Source organism: Vulpes lagopus, chromosome 2 (assembly GCF_018345385.1).
Source record: "Vulpes lagopus strain Blue_001 chromosome 2, ASM1834538v1, whole genome shotgun sequence".
Classification (NCBI taxonomy): domain Eukaryota; kingdom Metazoa; phylum Chordata; class Mammalia; order Carnivora; family Canidae; genus Vulpes; species Vulpes lagopus.
In genome coordinates, this window is record NC_054825.1 from 114802140 (window position 1) to 114822036 (window position 19897).

The following is a 19897-nucleotide window of genomic DNA, read 5'->3' on the forward strand; positions in this document are numbered from 1 at the left end:
AAGTTTTTACACTGAAGATGAATTAGCTTTAAAAACATTCAAAACCTTTTTTTTTTTTTTAAGGGAATAAGCTGTTGGGCTTTATCTGTATAAATGTGCTTTTTATTTTCCCAATGTACAATGAAAGTTTATACTTATATCTCACTGCATCATATCTGATTGCAGAAATTAAAGCACAATTTACAAGCAAAAAAAAAAAAAAAAAAAGAAGAGAGGAGCTCTAGAAAGCAATCGTCCACTTAAAAATAAAGAGTGCAACTTGCACTCTTAAACAGCATTGAGCTGGCAATGGAATGAAAAGGTGTTTATGAATCTAACAACTCCCCCCCAAAAAATGAATCTAACAACTCCTAAAACATGCATTTCTCATATCTTTCAGGTAAATTAATAACAGCAGCTATACCTTTGGCCTCGGGTCTTCCCTTACAAACATGCACTTGTCACGATTCAGCATTGCTCTTGTACTAAGTTATAGTTGCAAATATTCGAGCATATTACTGTAAACAAACTTTTAGGTCATTTGCTCTGTTAAAATTTGCCAAGGCTAGTTTTTTCTAGCTCTATAAAATACTAACTCATACTTGAAATATTTCACTTGGCTAAGTGTTCAGGTTCAAATTCCTCTATTCACTACGCCAACCCTTTACTCTTCTTTGCCTCAATGTTTTCTAAAATAGCATGAGACTCATTAGCCATGTTCATTATCGGTCTCTGTATTAAAATCCTTGAATTCATAAGGCAATTGAAATTCAACAGATGAAATTTTCAAAGCATGTTTCAGTATTAAGGATATGAGTTTCTACAGCTATTGAAACAAAGCACATAAAATACAGATTTTTCCAGAACTCCCTTAACTCATTATACCCAATCCCGAAGAAATCCAATTGGCATCTAGGTGTACTTATTTTTTAAGTGGTAAAAATAAGGTGAGCCTTTATGCCCTCCCATTGTGGCCTCCTACATTTGAGATATTCTCTAGTAATTTCAGTTGCCACTGTGATACATCTGTGAGAGAACCCCAAAGAGCTCTCACTTGAAGTAGATTGCCCTTTGATCCCGTTTCTTCTCGAAAGTGGCGTGGATGTTGTGCAAACTGAAAGTTGAAGAGAATACTGAGGACCAGGCTTTCCACCATACATCCCAGGCTATGGAAAGAAGGGCAGGAATGCTCTGAACTCCTGCATTCCATTAATAGTTGAGCACAGCATAGCCATCTACAGGCTCACCTGACCCAGAGTGCATCCAGGTGCTGAGCATTTAGGTAGTGAATAGAAGGAGCAGCCTGGCTCAGTGCAGACTTTCAACTCTCTAAGCTGGGCCTGTGATCTTAGAGAACTGCTTCAAATAAAAATCAGTTCCCTCTGTACTCTAAGGAGAGTAGTTAATCTTTATCATGACAACTTAAGGCCGTGGCCAGATTGAATGGCATGGCCAAGAGCTCCATTTCCTAACACAGCTTGTTTTCCTGGTTGGCAATGGATCCTTAACCCTTCCCAGGGCTCTGAGATCACGCAACAATCAGGGGTTGGGAGCACTGTTTACTTTTTAATGACTGATGTTCAAATGAACTTCAAAACCACCAATGGAAAATTTTGGCTTTAAGGGCATCATATTTTTTATAACATTAGGGGAATAATATAGCCAACCAATGAATTATTCAACATAAAGCTATATATAACATTAAGTTATGTATTTATATAATCTGTATAAATCTATGTTACATAAATATAGAACATAAATGTTATATAGAATATCTATTTCTGCCTCTAAACAGGAAAGTCTCTCTGGCACTTTTCTAGCATTCTTTCTTCCTCCTCCTTTTAGTTGCATATTTGGGTACACCTCGGTAGAGCAAAGTTCAACATACCTACGTTTTCCTGCTCCACAACCTCTGAGTAATTATCCACCTCCATCGTCTCCAAAATAAGTGAACACATCAGTCAAAATGTATAATTCAATGATTGATTCCTAAAGTGCCTATCCCAAAAAACTGTGTCATTGTGATGAGCTACATGGTACCTCCTGGGGGGAAACAGGCCAGATAAAATTCTAACAGGATAATAAAAATTTGGTGCCATTGAAATTCTGGGGAAAATTTCTGAGTGTTTGATAGACATGTAAGAAATGCAAAGCGGTGATTGGTTTGCTAGCCAATAAAAATGTATTTTCTGCTTAGGTGTGCTAGAGTCTTCCCTCAAATCCTAAACCAAAGGTTTTCAAACTTTGTATAATGTCTGACTTCTTATTTACAGAATTCTGCCCATCTCCCCCCAAAGGATCATGAATCATTTTTAAGGACAGTCACCAAACTTAATCAGGTATGGGTACATCTGATCCCCCTGTAAATGTCCCAGAGTCTGTACAAAGCTAAATTAGAAACAAGCGGTGATTCTAATCTTCTTCTTCTGGCTGGAAGATTTAAATAATACAAAAACATTCACCAGTAGAACATCCAACCAAAGTGCCCAGTTCTTAATCATCTTTTGGCTCCAGTCTGAATAATCCTCTAAAATAACACAGCATAGTCAAGGCAGTACAACCATGGTGTGTATCCGCATACTGCTAATTCCTTTTGCACTTGTCTGTACCACACAGTTTAGCACTTTATTACATGTTGGCTTGTTATGCAACTGTTCCATGTGTGTTTCTTTTCTTTCAAAATACATTCTGAGATGCTGAAGAGCTGGGGCCATGGTTTAAACACCTATGTATTCCGCACAATATGTGGCATGGTATTGTGCACAGTACAGAGGAGTTTATACTTGTTCAGCATCTGTTCCTTTTGAAACTTCTTGGGTAAAACATCCCTTAGAAAAAGTTGCAAAACTTGTTATTTCTGCTGAGGCTTTTCATAAGAAGGTAGATTATTATGCCGCAAAATAACTGGGTTTATATTTCTTTTGTAATTAGATCAAAATCACCTACTCTCCTGAGAATCTCGAGTTTACTAGACTTCAATAGTAGCCAGCATCAGTTTAATAGAGTCATGAATAGTCACTCTGTGTTAAGTTCATAAATAGATCGCAACCTGAGTAATTTTTTAATAGTACTATGTCCCAATATCAGCTGCATCAAGAAAGGCAGTCCAGTATATTCTTATTTAATAGAATCTCTTAATATGCAAATTAAGATATTAGCCAAATTAAATCTTCCAAAATAAAATGAGGGTGTGTGTGTAAACACACACACACATAAATAAAATAAGCTTTTATTTATTAGAATTCATCTATCAAGAGTATGAAAATATTCTACTCTTCTCAATCATGTTTCTGAAATGAAATATCATGTGTATGTAAAAAGAGACAATCATGTATTTAGAAAATTAAATGTTACAGGGATGCCTGGGTAGCTCAGTGGTTGAGCTTAGGTCCTGGGATCCTGGGATTGAGTCTCACATTGGGCTCTCTGCCTATGTCTCTGCCTCTCTCTTTCTCTGTCTCTCATGAATAAATAAATAAAATCTTTTTTTAAAAAAAGAAAACTAAATGTTACAATCAAGTTACATTTTATGTAGACAACACAAATCCATAAATTTCAGTTTTCATTTTAAAATACCATGCCAGTGAAGCATAAGATTGCATGAAGACATGTTTTTGGATTTTTAGGTGCTTCTATTAGCAAAATTAACTTACAAATCATCAGGACAATTTTTCGGTGGCTCCAGTCTCCCTCCTGTTTGCACATAGTTTAAAACATCAAGGTTGGAATGAGTCGGATAAGGCTGATGGCCAAGAGTTAAAATCTCCCAAATCAGAATTCCGAAAGACCTAAGGATGTTAAGAGTTCACTTTGATTATGCTTATTACAAACATCATGTTTAGAGTAGTTTGTCCAACATAAATATTCCTGGGACTATTGGGGTCTACTTTGTGATTGGCATTATTGGGCCCATAAAAGGCAAATGGGAGACTTAAAAGCAAATTGACCTCAAGAAGAAGTAGAAAAGCAACTGCCTACTAGCAACACTTCAAAGGTGATAGGAAGGCTTAGTGGGAGCATGCACACACACACACACACACACACACACACACACACACTTTATTCCTCTTCCCCAGCTGCAACTGCACCACAGATCTCCTTAAGGCTTTCATAGCATCAACACACAGACTAATGTAGGGGTAAGAAGGCACTGCACCTTCCCCTCCCCACCCCCTCGACTTTGAGTGCCAGTAAACGAGGAGAGGAAAGGCATGAATGTGAACTGGTAACACTGAGGCCCAATTTTATCTTGTCACCGGTTTTGTTGGGGGCCAGTCCAGCTTAAAAGTTATTGAACAAATCTTCACAGTTTTTAGAAGCTCTAATCAAAATTTGGTGTCAACAAGCAAACAGAGTGGTCCTATTCTAACAATAAAGAGATAAATAAAATCTTTAAAAAAATAAAATAAAGATATATCGAAACATCCCTGGTGTCATAATGTTTTTGATATCCGTGATTTAAACTCTACCTATAAAATAATGACCACCCATCCCAAAAGAGTAGGCATTGGGACACTTTCTTGGACATGGATTCATATGTGCCAATTCCTACTAGTCACGGCCGCTACACTTTGGGGAAGTGATAGAACACTTGAAGTAAATGTATCTATTTCACATATACTCATAAGATAATGGATCAAAACTGATTAGGGTAAGGGGCAAAAATACCAAGACCCGGGAATGGTCCCACAAGTTTAGATGACCTTTAATATTCCCTTCTGGCTCTGATGTTAGCTGGTTCTGCCCGAATTTCTCTGTGTCCTGTTAAACTCACCACACATCAGATTGAGTAGTGAAGATTCCATCCATCAAACTTTCTGGAGCCATCCACCGAACGGGGAGGAGGCCTTCCCCTGTCTTTCTATAGTAATCATTTTTATAGATGTCCCTCGCGAGTCCAAAGTCCCCGATCTTCACTACCCGTGATGGACTGGTATAGTCTTTCACAGAGACAAGGCAATTCCGAGCTGCTAGATCCCTATGACAGAAGCTATATTTAATAATGCTAATAATAAAGTTCCAGAGATCAGACAAGTAACCCTAGGAGGTCTTTAGAGGAGAGAGACTTTTTACAAAAACTTTTGCTATTTTGAAGTACTAGAAATACTTGATTATCCTGTATGTTTTACCCAAACCACAGGCAATTACTGTGCTGACGTCCTTAAGAACTAGCATTAGAATATCACCATACCTGTGAATGAAGTGCATCTGCTCCAAGTAGACACAGCCTTTTGAAATATCTACGCACAGATCTACAAGGTCAACCAAGGTGAGTAAAGGACCATGAAACTGTAAGAAATAAAAGAAAAGTTACAATCAAAAAAAAAAAAAAGAAAGAAAGAAAAGTTACAGGTACTTTTCCAGTTTGTACAAAACATATTCATGATGTTTTAAAGGTACTTTTATTTTTTTTAAGATTTTATTTATTTATTTGAGATGGAGAGAGAGAGAACGAAAGAGCATGAGCAGGAGGTGGGGAGAGGCAGAGGGAGAGGGAGAAACGGGCTCCCCACTGAGCAGGGAACCCAACATGGAATCAATCCCAGCACCCTGGGATCACAACCTGAGCCAAAGGCAGAAACTTAGCTGACCTAGCCACCCAGACACCCCTAAAGGTATTTTTAGTTGTGGTTACAAGAATTCAAACAAGGAGGAAAAGAACTAGATTTACAGACTTTCAACTGAACTATACATAAATAAGACTATTTTTAGTAGGCAGAGGCCATATAGGATCTTCCTCAGAAAGATCTCAGGGTGTCAGGTCAGACAGACCAAGATCTGAAGCCTAGTTCTGCTACTTACTAGTGATGTGAACTTGCTCACATTGCTTAATTCACTAAGCACCTTTCTCATATGTAAAAAGGGAATAATAACACTGGCCCTATAGGATCTGAAATAAGGTATGGAACCTGGCTGGTATATAACAGGCACTTAATAAATAGTAGCTGCTGTCATAGGAGTACTAATGATAATTTAATCAGTGCAAGTTTAATGACTGGCCCAATGTCGCGCTGGAATGTCAGTCATGACAATGGGCTTGTTCCTCAGATAAGCCCCCATGTAACTTGTTAGCAGTGCTCTATTTCAAGGCCACAGATTACTCCTCTCCTCCATGAGAGCCAGCATGCATATATAGCTGAGCCTATCCTGGCTGCAGTGATTTCTACATTTAAAAAGCCAGTGGAAGTTTTTATTGGTACCATATGGAAAAAATTCAGTCCCTTCCCTGAAGTTACATTCATAGTTTGTCTTTCCCTGGCCATTTTCCAGCAATTACTCTGGGTCAGGCCTCTATCATCCCTATCTGACGCATCCCAAACTTGTCTCCAGCCTCTCGTGCTTTAATAGGCCTGCTTCGCTGCAACCTACTGCCTGTGGAGTCTATGACAGGTTCCTAAGCACAGCCTCCAAGGAGGCCCCAGGCTGCAGCCACCTCTCTTTATTTCTGCTACCATTCTGGAATGCTCTTCTTATCCTTGATTTCCATTCACATCCTTCACTGAGCATCTCCAGTGACTCCCAACCTTGAAATCCCTCAATCTCTCATAGACGAGTGCTCTTAAGTGCTCCTCCCCCTGCCTCCCCCAACAAGCTCCTGTTTTGTCCCCAGACTAGGAAGATTCCTCATGTTCTCAAACTCAACATCACCATGGTCCCGCTCAACCACACCGCAGCCCCATAGCGAGGCTTGGTGTTACTCCCAAGAATCAATCCCCCGCAGCACTGTTCAGGTCCAGCAGACATCAGACACCATGGGTACAGTACTCAGGGCCTGTGTCTAAGTCCCTGCTGGGTGTCCTGACCAGTCCATTGGGTCCTCTGTGAGTGGAATCCTGCTTTGCTCTTGGCAAAGCCCACTCCTCTGAAGATGCTCCTCAGTTAGAATCTTGCTTCTGAACTTCTGGCTGGTGGCTAGCATCATGTCCCCTGCGGACAGATTTGAATGCTGCCTAGGTGCTCTAACTGCTCCTCATAGCCCCTGTGACAACTTGTTGGGATACCTCATCACCCCATGTTGGGGCTCTTTGACTCCAGATGCTGCTACCCTGGGCTGTCACCTGTCATGTCTTGCCAAGCACCCACAACCCCAGACATAATGAACCTCCACCTAGGACTGTTCCTGGTCATAGCTTTTCATGTGGGAAGGTGTTGCTTCAAAGACTGTTCTATACATGAGAGACTCCTAACTCTGGGAAACGAACAAAGGGTGGTGGAAAGGAGGTGGGCGGGGGGTGGGGGTGACTGGGTGATGGGCACTGAGGGGGGCACTTGATGGGATGAGCACTGGGTGTTATGCTATATTTTGGTAAATTGAACTCCAAAAAAAAAAAAAAAAGACTGTTCTATCCCCTCTTTTAGTTATGTCTCAAACAAAAGACCTCCCCGGTCTCCCAGGTCTCCTCAGTTGGAAATCATCGCTCTCTCCTCTGTGCTTCCACAGTATATTCTCTACTGCACTCCAATATACCCTCTGAATTTCTACCTTAAATGAGTTATTTATACATGACTTACCTCCCTACCATGTGGCAAGGTCCTTGAAAGCAGGAGCCACATCCTTCACTATTATGTAGTAGTGTATATATAATATTACATATTATGTATGAATAATATTATACTAGACTGTAAAACTAAACATGCAGCCAAAAAAATTGCTGAATTGATTGTATCTAACTATGTATTTATACTATTTTGGTAGGTTGGGTTTGGGTTTTGTTTTTTACTTTCTTATGTCTTAATATAATCTTAGGATTTCAAAGCTAAAAAGAGCCTAGGAGTATTTTCAATTCCATATTCCATTATACAGATGCAGAAACTGCGTTCCTGAAAATAGAAGACCGGACTAAGGTTTATGGGGCTAGTTGCAGTCTATCCTTCTGTATTGGACCCAGCACTGCAGTCCCAGAGCAGGGATAGGGAGGAGGATGAATGTGGCCTCTCTGGAATGTTGCCTCTGAGCACTCCCTGTGGAAAAACAGCTGGCTCCCAGGATGGTGGGTACGTAGAGCCCTTGGTGTTCCTGCACACAGCACCTAAAGGCATCCTGCCGACTGGCTGGAATGAGGGCGGTGAGGCATGGAAGCTGCCCTGTTCAGGAAAGAACACTTGAGAACCAATCAGTATAACCACCAGGATCCCGACTAACTAGGAATAATTTGGAAAGAGCAGACCCATATTTTTTCATTTCATCCCCTCTCCCCCAGAACAAACAAAACACAATCTACAGATAAACATTCTTGTTAAGGATGGAGGACTAAGTGTGTACATTTTTAGTCTCACTCTCTCCCCAAACCTTCCTGAACTGACAGTATAGGGGAAATGTTTAGGGGCGCCTGGGTGGCTCAGTGATTGAGCATCTGCCTTTGGCTCAGGTCTCGATTCCAGGGTCCTGAGATCAAGTCCCACATCGGGCTCTCCATAGGAAGCCTGCTTCTCCCTCTGCCTGTGTCTCTGCCTCTCCGTGTGTGTGTCTCACAAATCAATAAAACTAAAACCTTTTTTAAAAAGGAAATGTTCATAATCTCATGAGGACATATACATTAGAAAAATAAATTTAGTGCATGAAACATTTTGGGGAAGCGAAGCACATGGAGGAGTGGTCATTCAGCAGAGCCGAGAGACAGTGTGGCTGCCTGCGGGAGGAAAGGCAAGAACTAGGCTGTATTTCACTATAAAACCCCCTAAGGGCTCTGCAGTTGGAGGTTGCAGGCATCTCTGAATGCAGGGGTGAGAGGTAAGCCTGGAAGCAAGAGGAATGTTTGGAAGTTTATTTTAGGAGCTAACTGGATCCTAGGTCCTCCCACCACAGCAGGAGGCTTTCCATTGCAGAGCACACACACACACACACACACACACACACACACACACACACACTGAACCAGAACAACTCCAAGTTCAAATAAGTCAATCACACTAAGACACCATGCAGAAAATGGAGAGGAAAATTAAATGAGAGCCTATGTACTCAAGAGTTTGGACCTGCACCCTCCTCCCCTCTCACCTCCGTGAACTGAGGCTGAGGCATTTACCCAAGCAGGAGACCCACAGATTCTTCTCTGATGAAAGTGGGGTGTTCCAGGGAAAACACCCAGGTACTGTCATCAGAGGATTAGGGGACCCCCCTCCAGTGAAAAAGCAGGTCCCACATGACAACCACAAGGAAGCTGCCGCAGAGGCACAGGTTCCAGTCAGCTTCTCAGGCCTCACTGTTAAATAGGAAGACCAGCCACAAGTCACCAAACCTTTGAGAAAAGCTTCTCACATTACAAACAGATCCCAGAACAAAGCAGATAAAGGAAATCAGGACAATGCAGGAAGCAAATTAATACTTTAAAAAAAACTATAATTAGTGCCCTAGAAAAGATTAGAGAAGAGTTTGTCCATATTAAAAAAAAAAAAAAAACACAGCACAACACTGTTTTAAGAAGTGATCAAAATAGAAGAATGAGTCTGTGGAAACAGAAATTTGTAAATGCTGTTTAAAAAGTTACAGGCATCTACCACAATTGACAGCACAAACAGAATTGGAAAATAGGAGAAAACAGCTAGTAGAACAAAAGGATAAAACAAAGCAGTCCATTATCCAATGAGTAGACTTTGGAGAACAAGGAAATAGGGGGAACAAAGAATTTTATTTATTAAAAAATAATATTAAAAAATCCCAGAGCTGAAGGGGGTGATTTTCCAGGCTGAGCGTCCAGATTGGTAAAAAGTACCAAAGATAAGGAGTTCCTAAAATTTTCCAGAGAGGAGGGGCAAAAAGCAGGTCACTGATCCTAAGTCCAAGAATCAGAATGGCATAATACTTCTTAAAGGCAACTGTACAAATGAGGGAACAAGGGGTTTTCAGCCTAGAATCCAGCCAAATTGTTCATCAAGTGTTAAGGAAGGAAAAATAATATTTTCTCAAAAAGAGGGGGAAAAGGAGATTTTTGCCTCACATGCATGCTTTCTCATGTTTTCTCTCTTCTGAAACAGAACAAAGAAGTCATGGAATAGAGGAAACTAAGGTCCAGCAAGGAAATTAGTGGGGCAAATGTGAGGGGAGAGCCTAGGACAACAGTTCTGCAGAGAGCCCAGAGGACAAGCGCTTATATTGGCTCCTGGGGAGGAGTGTCCAAGAAAAAAACCCTGTTAGGTTCTGGATCATCTGATCTATCTAACCACAGTGATAGAAGTGCTACAATTCTGTCAAAGAGTTTAGGCATATAGAAAATGAAGCAAAAGGGGAAAACAAAAGAGGCATTTATTATTCTTGTCCAAGAAAAAAAAAAACATAATCCTAGCATTTGAGTAACTCAGCTGCAAGTAACAGTCATAGTAATGCAAATCTGCAATGTTGATTTATCTGAAAATTGTGATAACTACTGTCAGAGGACGGGGGAACAAAGTCATCCACGTGTAGAGTCGGTGGGTTTAGGGCTGGTACTGAGTAAGTCTCAGAGAGTTAAAGCCTCACCTCTCATAGTAGGTAGTCAGGAGATTTCCCCCAAGATTTTTCAAAAAATCAACATGCAGCGGTATGAACAGAGTACATAGAAGCATGGAGATAAATACCAGAAGAAATATGTCGATGCCTGGCATGGGGTGGGGAGAAGATGATCTTTCACTGTAAATCTGGTTCTATATTTCAGCGTTTTGCTTTGATAGAAATGAAAACCAATTTTTTAAAAATCTACAGATTTAAATTTGAGTGTCTTGTTTTGTCTCATGTGTTTCTCATCTGAGATATACGGTATCTCATCTGAGATATACGGTAGGTTCCCACAGGGGCTGTCACATCTGGGTCTGATGCCACAGTCTTTGCAGGTCTTCACTGTGCTCCCCCCACAGCAGCTAAAGGTAAGCACTGAGAAGACCAGAGAAGGCAAGATGGTGTCCTCCATCCTGAAGAAAAAGCAAAGAACCAGATGGATGGCATGGAGGGAGAGGTATGAGATCAAGACTTCTGGCCAACACAAGTTTGAGATGCCTAGGAAAATCCAAACGGATATGCCAAGCAGGTAGGGACATAGGGTACTCAATAAAAATATAAGGACTTGCGAATATCAGTTTGGGACAGACAGACAGACATAGATTAAGTGCCGAGAAAGATGTGACTTTCCAATGCCAAACAATCTCTGCTTTCCAGAAAATATGATTTTTGGAAGTGAGGTACCTATTTTCCCCCACTGAATAGTAAAAACAGCCAAAAAAAAAAACCAGAAAATACCAGAAGTTAGCTCAGGATTCTAATTGTCCTATTCCAACTGAAGGAAATACAAGTCTTGCACAGAAGTCTTCCAAGGTTCTACCATTAGCGCAAATGGCAGCCTACTGAATTTAGAGAAACTTAGCTGGAAATTGTAGGGTATTTGCATTACAAAACCAAAACTGGGACCCCATTTCCTACCGTCGTCATCCGGGCTTTACGCAAATAGGTTAGAAGGTCTCCTCCTTCCATCAGTTCCAGGATAATGTACTGGGGTTCGTTCAGCAGACAAACTCCAAGCTGCTTCAGAATGTTGGGATGGTTGAACTTGCTACAAGGTGGAAAGAGACAGGAGGATGTCATGACAGCGACAGGAGCCCTGGCTGAAGGCCTTTGGGAAGAGCAGTTCTTTATCTACCGTTTCCTTCAAAACTTCTGTTTGGGGTTTTGGGTTTGTTTATTTGTTTGTTTTTTCTGTTTTTCTCTAATATATGAGAGTCTCCTTTTCCAAGTACTGGCCCATGTGCTTGCCTTAGAGAGATGATACGGCAACCCCTAGTGGCCAGCGCATATGGCTAGAATAGGTCATCTTGAAAAGAAACATTCATATGAAGTATGTCCTGTTTTGGTGAAGAATGTAATTTTAACTACCATCCTTCAAAAGATATTTGAAAGCATTACATTTTCAGTCATCATAAATATGAAATATTATTCTCTTAAGATCTGTTGGAGAAATAATTCAGACACACGGGTTTGGCTTCAACCATTTTCTCAAGACATCAAAGCAAGTGTCCCCGATCTAATGATCCAAAGCCACAACTGGGCCCCCATGGACCCTGGCCTCAGGCCCTCCCTTTAAGAAGCCTCAGAGCAGTTTTCATGACCAACAACTGATTCTAACCTTGAAGACGAGTTACTAAGACCAAGGATATTTTCATTGACCTTCCTGTACTTAGAGCTCTCCCTTACTCTACTTGACCCACTATCACACATTCAGAAGAACCTAAGGATGTTTAAAACTGAACAGCTTCAGAAGTCACTTGCAAAACACCCTTCCTACTGAAGGTATAAGAAAAGAAGACCTTTTGCCTGAGGACTGCCCAGGGAAGACTGGTTTCTTTTTTTTTTTTTCTTTTTTTTTTTTTTGAAGACTGGTTTCTATAGAACACTTGACACTACAGACATATTTATGTCTCAACTTCACCCATGCCTATTTGGGTCATGATCTATTATATCAGGTCATTTCAAACATTAAAAATTTACCCATCGGATGTAAAAGCTTTCCACTCATACCAAGGGATGGGACGATTAGGCCAGAGCTACCCCAATACCTCATCAGATGTGCCTCCTTCAGGAACTCAATCTTCTCCTGGTCTGTGGAGCCCTTCTTCAAAGTCTAGACAACATAAAAATAAGCCAGGAATCATAACAGACCTTTCTGTGAGCTCGGTGGGTCAAAAGAGACAATCTTTGTTTTGTTTTGTAACATTCACCCTGAACGCTGGAAATAGATCATACATGTGCATGTGTAAACTCAGTCAAAAGTTAGCCTCTGTTATAATTAGTGTTCACGGGGGGAAGTCTGATAGATAAGAGGTCTAGTAACATTTACACAAATTCCCTCCAAAATGGAGAAATTTTTAAAAGTGCAAACTTGGTACCTAAACCAGTTTCTTTTTTAAAAAAGATTTTATTTATTTATTCTTGAGAGAGAGAGAGAGAGAGAGAGAGAAGCAGAGACATAGGCAGAGGGAGAAGCAGGCTCCATGCAAGGGAGCCCGATGTGGGACTCGATCCTGGGACTCCAGGATCACACCCCGGGGCCTAAGGCAGGCACTAAACCACGGAGCCATCCAGGGATCCCCCCCAAACCAGTTTCTTAATTTTCACAGTTTTCTGCTGGATACCTGTTTCCTCCTGCTAATAATAAATACCCTAATTCGCTTCTTAGAGGCAAGATGCTCGGTCCCAGACAATTGGTCTAAATGAATCATGAAAATTGTGTTTTGTAATTCTCCAGCTTCCCTTGCAAATAGGGGTGGTCACCTGATTCAATTTTGGTCAGTGAGTAAAAGGGGAAAACTGTTGAAAGGGAGAGAAGCTTGTGGAAAACTTTCACTTTTTTGAACATATACGTCTAACATCATCCTTACCCCTTGCCCTGACCTGAATGAAGTCGTAATGCCTGATCTTCAGCAGCCATCTGGGGATCATGAGGCAACACACACGTACAAAGTCAAGAGAATTTCAGGTATCCTGGCTGTGACCTAACACCATACTGTACCAGAACCAGCAGCCCTCTTGTTGTGTGAGGAAAATAAACACTTGTTTATACGCCAGTTGAGGCTAGAGTAATTTAAACTACTCTTAGATTATATCATTTGGCAATGGAGACGCTTTTGCCAACCTTTCTGGTTGTATAGCCCTCTCTCGAAGCAACAAATTCCTAACAAGCAGTGGTCAGGATATTGCCCAGTTACATAAAAGATTCATCATCCCCTGATCAAAAGGTTTTACACAAATATGAGAGTATATCCAGCACTTCCTCAAAACTGCATTAAATATATCATGTGAATAACTGTGTAGTACAGGGGTCAGCAAACTATAGTTTGTTTGTTTGTTTTTAGAATTTTATTTATCTATTCATGAGAGACACACACACACACACACACAAAGGCAGAGACACAGGCAGAGGGAGAAGCAGGCTCCACGCAGGGAGCCAGACGTGGGACTCGATCCTGTCAGGCCCTGGGGGTGCTAAACCACTGAGCCACCCAGGCTACCCGGCAAACTATAGTTTGTAGACTAATTCCACCCTGTCACCTATTTCTGTGCAGCTTGAGATCTGAAAATAGTTGTTCAGTCTTAATTCTGTACTTTTGCAGCTTTATGGAGATATAATTGACACGTCACACTTTCAAATCGCTGGAAAAAGGTCGAAAAAAGGATATTTCTTCTTAGCACAGGAAAATTACATGAAATTCAAATTTCAATTTTCATAAAATCAAGTTTTACTAAAACATAACCACACTCCTTAGTTTACATATCGACTAGGGCTGCTTTTGCACTGCGATGGCAGAGTCACCTACGTGCCCTGGCACCTAAGACATGGAGAATGTGCTTTACAACCCTGGTCCTCTTCTAGTATATTCGAAGGGACAAACTGCCTGTGGAGTCTTAGCTAATTAGTAACCTCAGAGATAACTATGAATTACAGAGCTTATATAACAAAAGGAGGAAAAAATTGTAATTTCTGTTGTCGTGCATGGACTCCCACTTTCAGTTCTCTTTTCAACTAAGATCACTTGTGTTTTATTACAGTTTTATCTGCATAAATTCACGTAAATGTACTGATGCAGTATGTCAAGGAATTAAAAATCCACATTACCTTCACTGCTACCTTGGTTTCTCCAGTTCCAGCTCCTAAGATGTCTACTGCTGTCCCTTCATACACTTCTCCAAAGGCCCCACTTCCCAACAAGAGGCGCAGAGTCAGTTTTTCCCGAGGGAAGGCAGGAAGACTTTCAATCTCCTCCTGGGTTGGAAGAGTACTGGAAAACAATATTTTTCATTTCCCAAAATACGTTGGTCTACAAGTTCATGTTGGTGTTAGTGTTTAAGAAAGAGTATGAGAAAGAGAAAGAGAAATCTCATGATTTTGCAACACTACTCCATGTAATATAGTGACATGGAAGTTTGCGTTTCTATTCCTTCCTAATCTATCATCCAGAATATTCCTTCCCTATTCCAAAACGTGGACAGAGCATGTCACTTCACTTCTAGGTCCCATAATCCCGATAGAAAGATGCCTTGTTTGCATTGTCGGGAGGTTTTTATTGTCGCTTGTTTTGTTAAAGTTAAAAGTTATTCAATTCTTCATGTAATCAATTTATGTAAAAAGCTATTGCAAATTAGTAATAAATATATCTGGGTTTATGAGCCTAAAAGCTTTCACTTTAACAATTTCACGGCCTGTTTTTTTGTGTAAAACAAAATTTAGGGGCAACCTGGGTGGCTCCGCGGTTTAGCGCTGCCTTCAGCCCAAGGCGTGATCCTGGAGACCCGGGATCGAGTCCCACGTCAAGCTCCCTGCATGGAGCCTGCTTCTCCCTCTGCCTATGTCTCTATGTCTCTCCGTGTGTCTCTCCTGAATAAATAAATAAAATATTAAAAAACAAAATTTAGTATGACCACAAAAATCAACTCCTTCTCCTTGACTTTTAGAAGCCAGCTCTCGCTTAGAATATTCTGAGGGGGGAAAAATTGCCTGCATTTAAAACGCTTTGAAAAAAAAATAAAATAAAATAAAACGCTTTGAGTTTTTAAAAGGGAATCTTGAATAACAATTATGCAGAGTATTTTCTCAAGGGAAAGTCACCTCTGAATCACTAACTTAGATCACTCCTGTGTCTACTTCAAATCTTCCTATTTTTAGTCTTGGATCATAAATTTCAAGGCCTCTGACTGCATAATTCTTTTTAGCATAAGCTGTAATATAGTGTCATGTATAAACCGCAATATGGTGTCTTGCATTAAAAAAATTTAAATATTTTCTTTAGTTATGATGACAGCATAAGTTCAAAACTCAACTATCTTAAAGAGCTTTTGTAGGCAATCACCAAACTTCTGAAAACAGACTCAGATGAACTTAACAGCACAGGCATGGACCCTTGAAATTCCTCTCCTTCTGGTTGCCTCCAGTTGAACCAATCATATTACCATCTGCTCTTTTCAACACAGTATTTATTTCCTTTTTTTGTTTACTTTTTAACTATGTGCTAAATAAACCACTGGAAAACAATGGAATTTTGCTTATATTCCTTGGGATAGAATAACCACATAATTTGCCATCCATCTTAGGTCACATTTGAAAATGGAGGGGGATGGTATTAATAATTATGCCAGAATAATGAGCATAGACCAGGACAATCATGGGCAACAGAGGACCCATGGGCACTCTCTTTATAGTTGCCCACTCTTCATCTAGATGCCCTGTAGGGACGGCCCAGGTTACGTACTGTATGGCATAGCAGGCATTAGCCAGTCCTACTCCAGCTGCCAGACCTCGAAGCTCAGCCAACTCTTTGTCTTCGTTTATGAGACCCGTCAGCCCTTCCTTGGGAGCTTTTTGATTCTTTAATTTTCTGTGCCAGACTATAAAAAGAAAAGAACATAACTTACAAATCGAAACATGGCTTTCTTTTTCCCTCGAGAAATGTTAACAATGCATGTTAAATGTTTATATATAAGAACACCATTGGCAGAAAACCGAATTTGATTGAAAAATTTGTCCACAGTAGAAAACGAAATAATCCAGGTGCAAAGACATATTAAAACACATGACTTTTACCACGTCACTTCTTATCTCACATCTCAACCCAATGCTTAATGCGTTTCTTATTGCTGTTATAGACAAGCTCACGTAACTTGATATCAGAACTTATTTCTCAAAATCACCCTTAAACTAGAGTCTAAATAAACCAAAACAAATTGGCATTGTAATTATTAGTGAAACAAATTTATTCTGAGTCCAGATATATTCCTATAGTATACAGATTACACTCCTATAGTAGATCTGACGAATGCTTTCAATTATAATGGCATGCTTTCAAAAAAATGCAGAGTACAAGGGTTTATTCCATTGTTGTTCATATACACATACTCACATATATACAGAAAAACTATTGGAATGAAACCCACCAAATGTTAGTAGTGGTCCCCCTCAGTTGTGAAATCATGGATAATTTATATTGTCTTCTTCATACAATGAGCAAATACTATTTCTATGAGCCTAAAAATAAGGGATTTTGGGGAGATCAAAATACAATTAGGTCATAAGATGAACCATTTATACTAGAACACTGGCTGAAAAGTTGAAAACAGCAAGCATGTTTTGTAAGATGATCGTTAAAATTTGAATTTTATTCCATAGTAGCTTCTATATCCAACAGGTGAGAGTTTTATTCAAGGGACGTTCCGTCTGAGGGACCACACAGGGAAAGATCTTAAGTACCTTTGCTAATGCAATTTTTCAAAACTGAAAAGCTGACACTACCCCTCTTCATTTTTGTAGAGGCCCAGCACGGGCCCCCAACCTCAGAAATGCCTTCCAAGACCCTGCCACTCAGCTGACCTCCCAGTTCTCAATTTCTAAGACCACTGTAGCTCTCGATCCACATTTCTGTGCCAGAGTCCAGCACATGTCATGTCCTACTGCCTTTTTATATTTCACTATTCACATTTTCACACAGGTATGTCTTACCTCCCTCATTAAATGGCAAGCTGCCACGGCCAGCAATTGTATTTTACGGCTTCATATTTCCCTCTGCTCCCAGCATGAGGCTAATGTTGCATGTTAGATGTGACCACTCACCAAAGCAAAGGCTGTTGATGTTTATTTTTAAATCGTTGTTTCGATTTTATATTTATAAGTACGACTGCTGAGAGCTCTCGGCACAATACAAATATTTAAACAATTGCCACTTTCCATGATTTTAATAGCTCAATCTTTTCTCATGCACTCACCCACTCCTACTAGTAAAACCACATGCTCTACTACTATAAGAAAAGAACCAAATTAGCTTAGCTGTACCAAAAAATTCATAAGTTCCAAATAGAATAAAGACCTTTAGATCCTGAGAAAGCCAGATATCCATAGGATGTCTTGAAAGCACAATAGGTTGTCTGAAATTATCTCATGCTCATCCACTAGAATTATGGGTTTAAACAATGGTGATGTACAAGTAGGCAAGCAAAGGTCAGATGAAAGATTCTTCATGTAATACTCCTTCGCAGTAGGAAAGCAGACAAGCGGTCAAGCCTATATGCCAACTGCCAAATATACTCCAGTCATACGCGTAATTCTGGAGGGGGCTGGCTTAGTGGTACAAGCATCAGCTGTGCAATACTTAGACTCCCTGGAACCACAGGTTAAGATCCTGGCAGGGTCAGCTGAAATTTTTAGCTTTCTGAGTTAGCTAAAGGAGTTCCATATATTATCTGGGTGGAATCTGTGAAAAGAAATCTTAATTCAAGTTTCAGTGTGCTCTCTGATGGTTTACAACTCCAATAAGTTTGGGGAAAGAATAAAGATTTAGACCACTCAGTCTGTTACTGGCTTTCTTTATCCTGAGAGAGTTTAGCTTTATGGTTGTAACTTTTCCTGAAGCTTTCCCTTCTAACATTCCCTTATAAGATGAAAAAACAAGCCATAATTGCCTGAATATGTACTTGAGTATCCTTTTCTGCTAAGTATCATGTCTTTCTTATAATGCTTCAGTATGTCAGGGACCCATAAAATTAATATGTGATAGGGTGACCATATATCTTATAATCCAAACCAGGACATTTGGGCACTGAAAGTCCTATTAATGTTTACGCTGAAACAAGAGGAATGAATGAACTAGGATGTACATTCACCAAAATAACTCTATAGGCCCAATATTTGGCCCCAATATTTCTGGGATTGTTACTGTATTCTCTCATCATTAGAATGGATCTAAAAGAAAAAGACTTCTAAGACTAGCACATTGGTATAAAATAAGTACTGGGAGATAGCTATCTTTCCAGCTACCTAACAAAAACTTCTGCTTTACTGGACATTTATAAATAAGCAGGGATTTGAAATAATCAAGGCAGATATCTGAACGCGAGAGTGGACCCTCAAAGCCAGATGGGTCACCTGCAAAAGAGGAGCTGCTCCTTCCAATCCAGTCTGTCTGCCTGCCTGGAGACCCAAACTATCCAACTAAGGGCTGTCACTGGTCTATTAATCCTTTTTTTTTAACCTCCAGAGTTATTTTTCTTTAATTCATTTAAAACCATAAGCCACAAAGCACTAGCTATGTGGCCAATCCAAAATAAATAGTGTTTTAAAGAAAGCTGAAAATTGGGACAACTGGGTGGCTCAGTGGTTGAGCCCCTGCCTTCGGCCCAGTGTGTGATCCTGGAGTCCCAGGATCAAGTCCCACATCGGGCTCCCTGCATGGAGCCTGCTTCTCCCTCTGCCTGTGTCTCTGCCCCCCTCTCTCTCTCTCTGTGTCTCTCACAAATAAATAAATAAAATCTTTTTTTAAAAAAACTAAAAATCGATGCCCTTATAATCAGTTTTATCTAAAGTACAACATGAAGTGTAAATGCAGACATATTTTCTGTAAAATTGTTACTCCAAGATCAGAAAACAATTCACAGAAGTTAGTGCTTATGAAAGTATAGCCAAAGGTAACTGTGAAATTTATGAATTTATTTCAAGTGGGAGGTTGAACACACTAGATGATAAATCAACTAATATGATAGAGCGAACAGGTTACTACTTGCATTTTTAGATCTAGTATACTTACCAAAGACCAGTGGGACTGTAACAACCAGAAATATTCCAATTATGATAGTAAGTATAAAGCTTGTTTCTGGTATCCAAAAAACATCTAATAAAATAAATTTAAAAAGTTAATTTGCAGAATAAAGCAGGTAGATACAGAGCTTTGCCAGATATGCTTGAACTAGCTGCTACTAGATTTTTGCAAGCCAGTTGTTGAACCACTGCTAGTCTGAGATCATCCATAGCAAGAGTGTTCAACACCACAGGAAATCAAAGCCAAGGTTTGGTTTGGTTTGGTTTTCCAAAGACCTGGCTTACCAATACACCATTGTGATAAACCTACCCAGTCTTCTACTTTAAAATAGCTAAGGAAACATGTATGATCTTTTTAATGAATTTGGAACAAAGAAGTC

The 19897-nt window shown here is 40.0% G+C and overlaps 1 protein-coding gene across 5 annotated transcripts in view; it reads right to left on the bottom strand.

Annotated features, from left to right (window-relative positions):
- Positions 1-19897, bottom strand: part of ROS1 (ROS proto-oncogene 1, receptor tyrosine kinase) — a 122487-nt gene that overhangs the window by 15128 nt on the left and 87462 nt on the right. For 4 of the 5 annotated variants that reach the window (XM_041745095.1, XM_041745096.1, XM_041745097.1 and 1 more), the window contains 8 exons: positions 19507-19590; positions 16186-16321; positions 14556-14718; positions 12499-12563; positions 11369-11498; positions 5171-5268; positions 4754-4957; positions 3633-3767 (listed from right to left, as the gene is read on the bottom strand). In XM_041745095.1, coding sequence (XP_041601029.1) covers positions 3633-3767; positions 4754-4957; positions 5171-5268; positions 11369-11498; positions 12499-12563; positions 14556-14718; positions 16186-16321; positions 19507-19590 — 1015 coding nt within the window. Of the gene's footprint in view, positions 1-3632; positions 3768-4753; positions 4958-5170; positions 5269-11368; positions 11499-12498; positions 12564-14555; positions 14719-16185; positions 16322-19506; positions 19591-19897 lie in introns of those variants that run through there. The other variant, XR_005986193.1, reaches the window with a different exon arrangement.